Below are 12,336 nucleotides of genomic sequence, written 5' to 3'. Positions count from 1 at the left end.
AAATATGACATGGTCAACATATTGACCAGGTCCCCGAAACAAGCTATTTGAGGAATAAAATCCACAAAATCCAAAACTATTATTTGCATCCACAATCAATACAATTATCCAGCCTGTTCCAAATGCTAGAATATCCATAGCGGACAACATGGCTTCTCATTTAAGTTAAAAATCTGTGTCTTATATTCCCATCACTTCTATCTGTAGAAAAAGAACATTTAAATAGTTTTGATACCAAGCTGAGTGATACCACGATCAATTGTTGCGAGTCAAAAAATGTTTTTCAATTACCTTCTTAGCAGTTGCCATCTTCCACTTTCTCTCTTGGGCAAAATCAGTTGCCATCCACTGCATTTCTTCCAGCAAATAATCCCAGTGAGACTTTGGTCTTGGAGCCTCTTGGAGTTTAGGCAGCCGCCTCAGGGACCATAAACCTTCCTTTCTCAGTTCTGCTATTCGCTGATGGATTTGATTTTCCTTAAAAAGAAGTACAGTTACAATGAAGCTGCAGAATGCACCTAAACCAGCAGCCAAATAGAAAAATAATAAGTGCTCCCACTCCATCAAAAATGTTGACAGCAAAAAGAGGTGTAACAGTATGACACATGCATTACAAAAATCAAGCCTGAACACTGCATCAATGAAAAAAATTATCAGACTAAATTCAACCTATGCGTGAAAAGAATCATAGTACTTCAGCCTGTATTACAAGAGGTACTTTGCTAAATAACAGGGTAAAAAAGGTTCACTGGGCAGCACAAAAAACAAGTTACAAGACATACGCAAACTGCAATCAAATAATTCTGGGTTTATTCATAAATTGAAATTGCAGATGTATCTATCCACAGAAGATAAATCTACCTTCATTATTAATACTGCTTGATTTTGTGAAAAAACATGTTCTCTATAACGTTCCTGTTACACAAGCAAAACAATATCTGCAGTTAGCTATAAAAATAAATAAGGTTGCAGTCACCTCGAATGAGTAAATACAATCAACATAATAGAAAGAACGCAACAATGGTATGAAGACCAGTAAGTCTTCTTCAACTTCTCTGAACGCCCATAAAAGCAAAACTCAGTATGTAAAGCAGACTAAAAAAACCAAACACCCCACTCCCCCGAAAAATAGCCCATTTTCATAACTCAAACACATCACTCATGTTAATTGTTATTTTCATGTTAACTGTTTGTAAGTTTCAAGGAAAAACAAAAAAATCTTACCAGCTTTACTTGCTCGGCAAGCTTGTCTTGAGAATTGTCCTGTGGTAATACTGCTGCATTCTGAGCTGGACTTTGTGTTTTAGGTGCTGCTGCTACTGCTAAGCCTGGGGGTTTTGACGCAATAGGAGACAGAGACTTGTTAGTCGCTGGAGAGGTCCTGTTTGTTTGTACTGGATATGCAGAAGGCGGTGTTGAGCCTGAGACAGTTGCTGGTGCAACGGATGAGGTAGGCGGTAGTGTATTTGCCGTAAGACGCTGAGAAGTCTGAGCGGGATCTGCAGATGGTCGTGTCAGAGTCACAGTCTGCCCAAGAAACACATTTGTTAGTGATGAATTTAGGATTCAATACTGTCTTAGTCTACGCTACAGCAGAACATAATGTAGACTTTAATTTAATAAAAAAATTTACACCTGCATTTTTAAAAGGAAATTATTTAAGTGTCCAGTGGAATTAAAAAACTAACACATTTCATATATTTTGAAGAAGATAATGTTCTCAGATTTTACTAGGCATTGAAACAAGCATATTTTCACCCCAATAAAGTTCACATACCTGTTGTTGTATTGTAGCTTGCGGCTGTGACACTTGGTTTGTTGTCTGTCCTTGCACATGGATTGCTGGTGGCACCGGCTGTTGGAGCGGTGCTGGAAGTGGAGTGGAAGTCAGGGGTACGCTCTGAGGCTGGATCTTCACCTGAATCTGAGGCTGAGCTGGAGATTCCACTATCTGTGGTTGCTGCTGTGAAAGCTGCAGCGCAGCTGGGAGAGACGTCATGGGGACATTCGCAGGTTGCAGTCTCCCTGGCAGCTGCGGCGGCGGCGTATGCAGACTCGCGGCATTCTGCACGGGAGGGCCTTTAGACGGGTCATACTGTTGTTGACTCTGTTTCTGTCCAGTCAGCTGTACGGTTTGAGGAGTGGGAGGCATTCCGCCTACGAAGCAAGAGAAAACACAGCACAGATGAAATTAAAACGTCCAATGCTCTTTACTGACATAAAGATGAAATCAACTGCAAATAGACTAATTTGTTACTTACTTTGCCACAAGACACCATCACTTGAAAATACCACATCACAATCACAAAATAAATCACCATTACAATAAACAACGAAGTATTTCATGCACAGGACTGCAGCTAAAATTTGGAGCACAGCAACTACAAAAAAACACGTCATTATGTGTCTTCTGAATTTCTTATACTTACAAAAAAAAAAAAAAAAAAAGGACTGGTGAGCTAATGGAATTTAACCTAAAATGACAGCATCAACTCTAAATAATATTTAGTTCTTTACACATTCACTCTAACACGTATTTTAAAGCTTGGCATGACTAATGAGTAAAAATTTTTCATGGTGTTGCAAATTAGGAGGTTTCCTTTTCATAAATCATTGGCTCAGTTCCAGAATTCTCAGATTAACCATTTTGCATCAGCACCTGTGACGTATTTCCATGCCCACATGCACCTTTGGAGCCCGTCACTTAGCTCCTTAAACAAACCAGGCATTGCATACCAAGTATTAATTTACATGGAGAAGTGTGTGGTGGGACTAGGATCTTGGAAGGCCAGCAGCCCAAGTTTCTAGTCCCATCACTAACATCTCCTTGTTAAATTAATGTGCAATTGGCATGTGGTGACACAGTACCTTGTGCCGTTGGCATTAGCTGTTGAAGAGGAACTCCTGAAGCCACACCCGGGTGCTGAAAAACCATCCCATGACGGCCCACTTCAATTCGTGGTCTCTTAGACGAATCTGTGATATTCAAATTCCATTTATGGCATGGTATAATGGAATGGGTTCAATTTTACAAAGCAAACTACTACACATGATTCCGACATCAGCTCAGAAAGCTACGACTACTATACATGTGTAGCATTTACGAAGAACATGCTCCAAGGGCAGAGTCCCTCAAGTTGGCCTTCTCCAATCTTCTTAGCCAGAACAATCAACCTAAGAGTGTCTCCATGCCTGCCAAATCCAGTCCTATATATTGTGAGTGGCGTGCGCTCCTCACACAGCACCATTCACAATACATAGTCCTGAGGATTTGGCGATTCCCAAGGTGAGGCAAAACTGTATTTCAAGAGTTACAGAACAGTGGGCTCCATTAACTGTTTGGGAAAAAAAAAAAAAAAAAAAAGAAGAAAAAGAACCAAAGTGAAATTCTGTCTGCAGAACATACCTGCTGGTGCAAGTGCCTGCTGCCTCTTAAAAGCTTCAATTTCTATGGTGTTCACAGTCCCCGTTACTGGAGTCCCTGTATGCGTTTGCTATTGGAAAAAGAAAACAAATCACAAAAGTTCAATCTGTAGATAGTCTAACATCAAGATGTAATTAACACATGGATCTAAAGAGGCCAGCACAGAACAAATCCTTCAGAACAGCCATACAACGAAGAAAACAAGACTCATTCAATATCTGCTTGAAAGTTTTAAACGTCCATGATGCAGATACTCTTCATTGAGTTTAAAGTTTAAAACAGTCACTAAATTGATGAAGTTTGTTATATATAATACACACCTACATTTTTTTAAGTGATAAACTAGCCAGATATTTTTTCTTTTCTCTATTAATAAATTGAAATTTTCATTAATGTATTACCCTTCATCATTTCCATAACATTGCAACGAAGTCAAAATGACGTATTCATATAGTACACAGCTGCAATAAAAGGCTGACATGACAAAAATTAAACATTGTGACTTCATTACAGGATTAATTAGAAGGGAAATTAGATGAGGAAAGAGAATTTACACATAAACTGTGTCATAACTAACAAGACACAAAAGTAAGAAATGCGAGTCAATACATTTGTGAAAGCTAATCCTTTTCACTCTGTGACACATCAGTAACACACAAATTAGCTTTCGTCTTGGAGACAGTTTAAGCCTACTTGAGCCTCCACCACTGTCACTCTCAGGACAGAGCTCCGTGAGTGTTAGTATTTCAGGAAAGACTGCTAAGACTCAGAAGATGGAATAAAAGCCTCCCAGCCAAGTTAGGCAAGTTCCAGTTTTCCAGATGCTAGGCTTGCAACTTGTTTGCACAGCTGGAAAAATGAGTACCATGAAGAAACTCGATGAGGAGAAACACAATATTGCCATAAGGCTAACGTGACATCAGAGCTCATCAGAAGTTACTAGACATTTTGTCTGCGGACAAACATCACACAACTACGAATTAACAAACCTGGAACAGCAGTGTTGATATTGGGATGGAAAAGAAATCACAGGGGTTTGATTCAGCACTTTGGAGTTTCGCTCCAGTAGGATTATGTTGTGCACAAAAATTTTATTTTAAAATTACCACAATTAATATTGGCAATGATGGCAGAGAATATATCCTAGAAAATCCTTTCAGCATCAAACTCAGATGTCAGACTTACATATAGGGTTATTGAAACAAACAAGCTCGGGTATATGATGATTCCCACGCTCTCTGGGCCCTCAGCACTACTGGCAAATACTTATTAATGTCCAACAGTCTTTATGCAAGCCCAGTTCTTTTCAGTGAGTTTCCAAGTCACATTTTTTAAGTTCTCCTCAATATTTAACCATGCTATACCAAATATTCTGCTATGACACTTATTATGAGAAAAATAAGGGTCCAAAGAAAGGGCTCAAGAGATTCTCTCAGAAAATACAAAGACGGACTTTATGCATGCTGCTCCACCCTGGAAAATAAGCTAATTTAACATTCGAGTTCCTTAAGCATGAGTTGGTGTTGGTGAGATCCTCTGCCATATCGACATACAGTAAGGGCTTGCAAACGTAAAATTGTATTATGACAACATAGCAAAGACAGCAATTTCTCAAAAGAGTCTTCTAGTTTCTTCACAGGTCTTTCCTTCTCTGATTTTTAATAGAAACTCTATCAATGTAAATTAAGCTTAAGGAAGTAAACACCAGCATATACGGAAATAAAACTGTAGCAGTCACAACCCTGCATCTTCAATGCGCCATCAAACGTATTAATAAACATAGCCAACATCACCTAAAATGACTGGCTTTCAAACACTCCTTTTTGTAATGAATATATCTCATGCCACTCAGATTCTATCAATAGCTCTGAATTAATAACATTTAATCTCTTTACTGCATTTGTGGCCACTCTAGCGATACAGCTATAGCCGTAAGATGTGAAGTTTGGTTTTAAGAATGTCAGGCTCATATTCATCCCTAATGGTCACAGTTCACTGCCATCTCACACTCAATACAGATTAAGTTTTCAAATGTTTGTCTTCTCACAAGGCAGACGTGCAGCCTATTTCAAGTCCAACAGCCAGTGCATGGCAGAGCATCATACATTTCGGCATTTATAGAAGTTTCAAAATAAGTCACAAAAGCTTATTTTGTACCATGCTACTGAATAAATTAACAAATTCAGTTTATGTCCCATTTGCATCAAATGCTTTCTGGGACATCAGTTTAAGAAAGGATGTTCTCCAAACTCTGCTTCGAATGCCATTTATTTCACCTGCTCTCTTACTCTGGATGATTGCATACTCACAGTTTCAGGCTGCATCTCTACTTTAGGATTTTTGACTGACATTTTCTTAAAAGTACGCCTCCCAGCTGTCTGCATTATCATCACATAATTTAGGCCAGAGGCTTCAAAAAGCAAAGATGTTATGTCTTTATAAATTGCAGTCACACACCACTAATATTAGACTAAAACTGTCCTAACGTTAATTAAAATAATGTAGTTCTCTGGAGGTCATGATTATGCAGCATACTCACAATAATCATTCTGAGTGCTGCACTTACGCACTCAAATTCGAATGATGATGCTGATCGGGACACATTACCTCTCTATAAACAGTTACAAAGACAAAGACTGATGGAAAGAGATTATACTTTCTTCAAACAGTTTGTGCTAAAAGGTATTATCGCAATTACACAGAGAGTTATGTACGTTTTGAGCATGTACCTGCTAGTTTCTCTGAAACGGGTCTGAAATGGTGTAATAATTTCAAAAGTACTTCATCGCTGCTGTAGCTATAGCTTGGTGATAACCCCAATATAATATTACATATTTTAAACAACTTAGATGAAGCCTGACTACCTAAGGAGACTTCCAAGCCATGTCAGTAATGGCCATAAGAAAGAGCTGTCAGTGCAAGCCCCTTTACTACACGACTCGTTCGTAAAATATGCCAGTGAACATCCCATTTATTATACGCGGGTATACAACCCACCTTACATTTCATTTAACTCTCCATTTCCCAAAACCTAGATGAAAGCAGTGCACCAGCTTCCGTGGTACAGCAGAGTGACTGACCCTCTAACACCTGCTATTAAAGTGTATATAATTGAGCTAAAAGGTAAATACTTCAGTTGCAGGAAATCAGGTTATATGACTTCTCATGGTATATGAGCAATGATGTCTGGGTAGCACAGATTTGCAGGTAGCTGCATAAACCCATACTAGCCTGAATTTAAAAGCTGCATCATCACTGATCCACAAAAATTTTAATTGATTATCAAATTTATTTCTTTGTCCAGTATCCCCTAAAAAAAGAAAAAACTGTAAAAAAAAGACTTGTATAATAAAAATAAGCACTTCAGTTTCTTCTTCCCAACGTTTATGGTAGAAATGAAAACCAGTTAGTTATTTAAAAAAATCATGTCAGAGGGTTATTATTATTGTTTAAAACATTTGAGGGAAGGCAAATCCAAAACCTTCTGTAGCCACACTCAAAACCTTTACTAGATAAGGAAAAAAAGAAAAGAAATTTAGAAGAAAACCACAATTACAATGCCACAGACAAAAGAATCCATATTATCACTATGCGGAATGCACAAATGAACCAAATGCATTAGGGAAACAAAAGACAAACAAACCAAAGTGAAAACATTCAAGCTGAAAGTTAATGAAATAAGCCAGCAACCTGGAGACAAAGATTTAACTTCCTCAAGGCTTCATTAATACTGATGCATTCGAAGATTGCAAAGGTTCTTTTTTGGTTTCGTTTAGATGATAAGGGATGGGCTCTTGGGAAAATTCTAATTCATCTAAGAAATATCAAATCTGAATGAAGAAAAAAAATCTGGGATGAAACTACATTTTAGAACCATTGAAAAGTACCTGAAATGGTTGCTGCTGGGATGAAAAAGCAGCAGAAACATTTGGAGGAAGCTGGGTTGCTATAGCGACAGGAGTACCAGTCTGCCCATCCTTTCCTGTCACAACCTTTACCTGAGAGAAATATTTTGGGAAAAAAAAAAAGAAGGGAGAATCATTTTCTTTTAAAAAGTTTTTCTTCTTTTTTTTTTTTGTACTGTTTCAACACACTCGTTTGGTACTGGTGGTACCTCACTGAAGAGGGGATTATAACTAAATCACCATCAGTACGGCTTGGTTTGAACGCAGGCCGTTTTTGAAGAGTTCTGTCTCACTTTTAATAGCAGAACAGTGTATGGCCTTGACTATTTATAGTGACTTCTCGTCTCTGGAAACCTTTTCTTAAATCCAGTTAACATAAAAGTGCGTTTTAAATTTAATGATTGCTGCTCCTAACGGACAACAAATTAGCATGACAGACAGTTTGAACTTAAGAGAGCTCCAACATTTATTTAAGCAATGAGCACAGCCACCATTCGCTCTCCCCCTAAATTCCCAAAGTGATCAACCTTTCCAGGCAAGGGATGAAGTGCGTTGCTTTAGCAGAAAGTGATAAAGAGGGGGGAGGGGGAAATAAAAAGAGAGGAAGACAAAAAAAATACAAAGAACATACTCAAAAGATGCTTCATCTTTCAAAAGGATTCATCACTCAAAAACACAGAAGGACTTTTGCTGTTGCACTTTGCAAAATTCTCCAGCAGTTAGACAGACAAGCGGCTTTCACAAACAAAAGACGATCTGTCACAAGAAGGCAGTGAAGTACAGCAAACTCCAAACCCGAAAGACCAAGGAGTAGAGCCTCAACTGATGTAAATTGTAGTAGCGCCACTGACTTCAATGAACCTATACAATTTACACCCCCTAAAGATCGTTCAAAATGTGCTTACTGTAGTTAAAAATACCTGGTATTTCAGCTGACAAACACGCAACCCAACAAGAACACCTAAACAATTTGACAAAATACAAACCAGGTGAAAAAAAAATATTATTGAATATCCATTGTCAATAAACAACAATAACAGGCTATCTCTTATGTTACTATGTATAGAAAGAAATGATTCCTTCAAAATTACCGATAACTATCACAAGCAGAAACATCTTTTTCCTAGTCAAGAATTTTAAACCACAAAACAATGAAAAATTAAACTTCAGCTGATATACTGTTAAAATTTCCCCACAAATTCCAACTGAAGATTTGATGACTAATGATTCACACTTAAGAGAGTCATCAATTTTCTCTGAAGACACTCATTTCCAACAGGCATTTCAAAGCCGTATGAGTTCCTTTAGGCAAAAGGTTTGGGCAGGTTCTTTACAAACTGGCAACTATATACTCATACGCATTTTTACAAATTTTAAAAGGTATTTTTGAGCGCCAAGTGATGCGGTGGCATCGGTTATATCCACTCTGTTGTAACCAGTTGCCATGTAGGTTCGCAGGCGTGCGCTGCACAAGACGGGCACCGCACCAGCACCCACGGGTGCTGCAGGTCAAGAGCTGCACAAATGGGTACAAACGTGCAGGAAAAGTTGCACGGCATCTGGCTGCGGCAAAGCTTATTTCAAGTCCTTTGCCATTAATAAACAGTGAATTCAAGCTCGTAATTTTAAACCTTCGTGTAAGTAACAAAGTTAACTTGTTACTCTCTGGTCTGTACTATGTTTTAATCGTTTACACAGCTCTACATGCACAGAGCTCTAAGACAGCCTAAGTAACCTGATACATTACTATGGACCCATATAGATTATGATTCATATGTATTTGCCGAGTAATTAGATTAATTCAGGTTTTTTGTTGGCCACGGCAACACTGAACTTCAGTAATATCTATGGTTAGAAGTCACACAAGTCAAACAGAGGTTAATCTCTTAACAGAGTTTTTATTCATTCTTTTTTGGTTTGTTTAAGTCTAGTAAGTGAAATTTAATCTACGATTCCTATTCATATTCATTCCGATAGCTTAAAACAGCTTCCACACCAATGCCATCTTTAGTTGTGCACTGGCTTACATACTAACTAGGACAGCAAAACCCCCTTTCACCTCTGTTCTTTTCTTTTAAATACGCACATCTAACAGCGTGCTCAAACCAACCTGTCCAGCCACACTCCCTAGCAGAACTGCATTCTCTCAGACCAACTATTTAAAGACAAACTGCCATACCTCATCAAGCAAAAATGATTTTTCAGGTACTGTCACACTCTCTAATACTTCACAATATAGGTGCCACAACTTCATCCACGATCTTATTCCAAAACATTAACCAACAGATTTCTTACCTCATCATTGATGACCTCAGATTGTTCTTCCTCTTCTTCCTCCTCCAGATCCAGGTCATTTTGCCTCAGGTATGCTTGCAGTGGAACACAATGCTTCTTCTTAAAAGCTAAAAAGTCCATCATATTCCCTTGAAGATGTTGCAGGAAAAAAAGTTCAATCAAACATTCCTTGAAAGTTTCCTTAAGAATTTCCATCTGCTTGTGGTGATGATCCAAACATTGTTTTCTCATTTGAGCAGTCTCTTGGTTGGCAGGAGGAATCTCCTCCAATTTCTTGGGTTGTTTTTTCACTGCCGTATTAACTGTAGGAGTAAGAGGAAGACTCGATAGCGCCTGTGGTACAGTGGCCCGTGAAGGACTTGTGGGAGGAGGTGGTGATGTCATTCCAAATGCACTAGCTCCTCCAACTCCTGCTATCAATCCACCAGAAGTCCTGTCATATCCAATGGGTCTGCCCAGCTGCTGTCCCTGAAGCACTTGCTGTTGCTGTTGCATCAGTTGCCCCTGGATAATATTGCTGATTTGAGGCGGCAAGCTGGTCGTCGTAATATGTCCTGGGCTAGTCAAAGATTGCATATTTGCTCCACTAGCCACAGGACTTTGGGGACCGAGATGATGAATGGTGCCACCAGACTGCGAATGAGGTTGTGAAAGCCGGCGTTCCCTGACCGTAGCAGGCGTCCCAGAAGATGGAAGCTGTACTTGTGCAGCAGCTCCTTGAGCAATTTGTGCAATTCCCGGCCCTTCTTGATACACAAAGTGTCCGCCGTTTGAAGGACTCAAGCTGATTTGTCTCACAAGCACACTCGCATCTACAAATCCTCTAGTAGGGCTCTGGCTGCACATGCCCAAGCCGGGGCCTGGCGTGCCTGCCCGAACATTGGGTAGCGTTTGCACGGGCACAGGGTTAGGCTGTGTAGGGCTTTGAGACTGAACTTGCTGAGGCAGCGGTGACGTAACTTGAATATATGACGGGGATCCATGCTCAAACCGCCGCTGCTGAGGACTGAACTGAAAACTCGGTGACGTTGGGTTTGGAATCGGCAATGGGGTAAGCGTTATCTGCTGGTTTCCTGAAGCCACCGGTCCAACATTCTGCAGCGTGATGTTCACATTCTGCCCAGCCACTGGACTCCGACTCATTATAAATTGCTGTATTTGGTAACTGGGGGACTGGGGTGCTGACGGACTTGCAGAAGGCGCAAAAGAAGCTGCAGGGGACTGGGGTAAATTTGCCTGTTGCTCTTCTCCCTCACTGCCCGTGAAGGACCTGGACCTCTGGAGCTGGCGCTGGGCATTCTGAGGACCATTACCATGGTGCATTCTCGCTGTTCTAGGGGTTTTTTTACAGTACACTCTAAGGAAATAGACAAAAACAGAAATTTAGGGAAGGTAAAAATATTTCTGTAATTGAAACTATTTGCTTACTATTTGAAAGACTACCTTATAGTAAGAACTTGCTTATCCTTTCTTTGCAGTTACTTAAAATATTTTAATCAGCAGTCAAATTATCTGAAATCCTCATCATCACAAAAGCTCACTTAAATCCCTCTTATATCTCTCCAGCTAACAAAGTGCTATCGAATAGTTTACAAATGATACGTTCCTCTTCGCTAGTTAGAATGACTTCAAATAATTAAAAAAAAAGCTTTTTCCCTTTCTGTGGGACTTCAAGAATCAACAGCCTCCAATATCAAAAGCATCTACTCTTTTGTGTTTATTATTCCCAATGTTTCAGTGCCTTTAACACTTAATACAACAGTCTTGAAAACATAACAGTTGTTTAAAATCTACAGTAGGTTTCTTCAACAATAGATAAGAATATGATAAAAATGGACACAAGTTACTCCACTTTATTGTCCTAGATACTGAAGAAAAAATACACGTCATGAAAAATCTCCCTACCTACAATCATGTAGATGTCTGAAAAAGTATTGTACCTGACACTTAACTCTGCCTTCTCTTTCCTTCAGAACACTAACCCCTTAAAAGGAGGAGAATTAATCCAAATCTGTACTTCATTTAAAATGCTGTTTATCGAGCCAAGCTATCCAGAAACCCCAAAACGTTCTGGCTTTGTATTTCCGTCATTGAGAAACAAAAATAAAATCCCCCTGACACACACTGACAGGTAGGTTTGGTGCCGAGTCTCACGCAGCAGTAGCAGCAAAAGAATAATGAAACCGGATTATTTTTTTTTTATTTTTTTTTTTCAAAATCTCTCATATTTTGCAAACAGCGGTTGGTGTTTCAGGCCAAACGGACATACAAGCGTGCGTCTTCACTCCTAACTCTGAAGTTGGGTTACCAGTGCCAACCGGCAGCGGCTCACCGACGCCGCAGCAGCTCCGCGGCCGGGGGCTGCCCGGTGCCGGGTAGGGGGTTCCGGCAGGGCGGAGCGCGGGCTGCCCCCCGCCGCCGCCCGGAGCGCAAACCTGCGGGAGCTCCGGCGGGGGGGCGGGAAAGGGAAGGGAAGGAGATATTCCGCTCCTTACAGGCACCTTTTCCAAAAGATTTAATAACGCTGCAATACTCCGTGGTATTGTGACTCTTTCACGGCACTGATACCAAATAATTAAGATTCGAATGATATCACCTATCGCCAGTAACGAGGTCTTATTATTTTAATTACCTATACCTCGCTAGCGTTTACGGCCCAAGTGAAAACACTTAATTAATTCCGCGCTGATAAGGAAGCGTCACCAGCGCGCT

The 12,336-nt window shown here is 39.9% G+C and overlaps 1 protein-coding gene across 1 annotated transcript in view; it reads right to left on the bottom strand.

Moving 5' to 3' along the window:
- The window catches only part of EP400 (E1A binding protein p400), a 47,431-nt gene extending 36,484 nt beyond the window's left edge, over window positions 1-10,947 (bottom strand). Inside the window, exons 1-6 of the mRNA XM_009888107.1 lie at window positions 9,625-10,947; window positions 3,407-3,494; window positions 2,869-2,976; window positions 1,778-2,157; window positions 1,225-1,527; window positions 292-477 (exon numbers count right to left, since the gene is read on the bottom strand). Of these exons, the coding sequence (XP_009886409.1) occupies window positions 292-477; window positions 1,225-1,527; window positions 1,778-2,157; window positions 2,869-2,976; window positions 3,407-3,494; window positions 9,625-10,947 (2,388 nt within the window). The remainder of the gene's footprint in view (window positions 1-291; window positions 478-1,224; window positions 1,528-1,777; window positions 2,158-2,868; window positions 2,977-3,406; window positions 3,495-9,624) is intronic.
- Between the last annotated feature and the right edge of the window lie 1,389 nt (window positions 10,948-12,336).

Source organism: Charadrius vociferus, unplaced genomic scaffold (genome assembly GCF_000708025.1).
Source record: "Charadrius vociferus isolate BGI_N301 unplaced genomic scaffold, ASM70802v2 scaffold326, whole genome shotgun sequence".
Lineage (NCBI taxonomy): Eukaryota > Metazoa > Chordata > Aves > Charadriiformes > Charadriidae > Charadrius > Charadrius vociferus.
The sequence above is the reverse complement of the archived record's forward strand: the minus strand, read 5'-3'. Positions and strand labels throughout refer to the sequence as shown.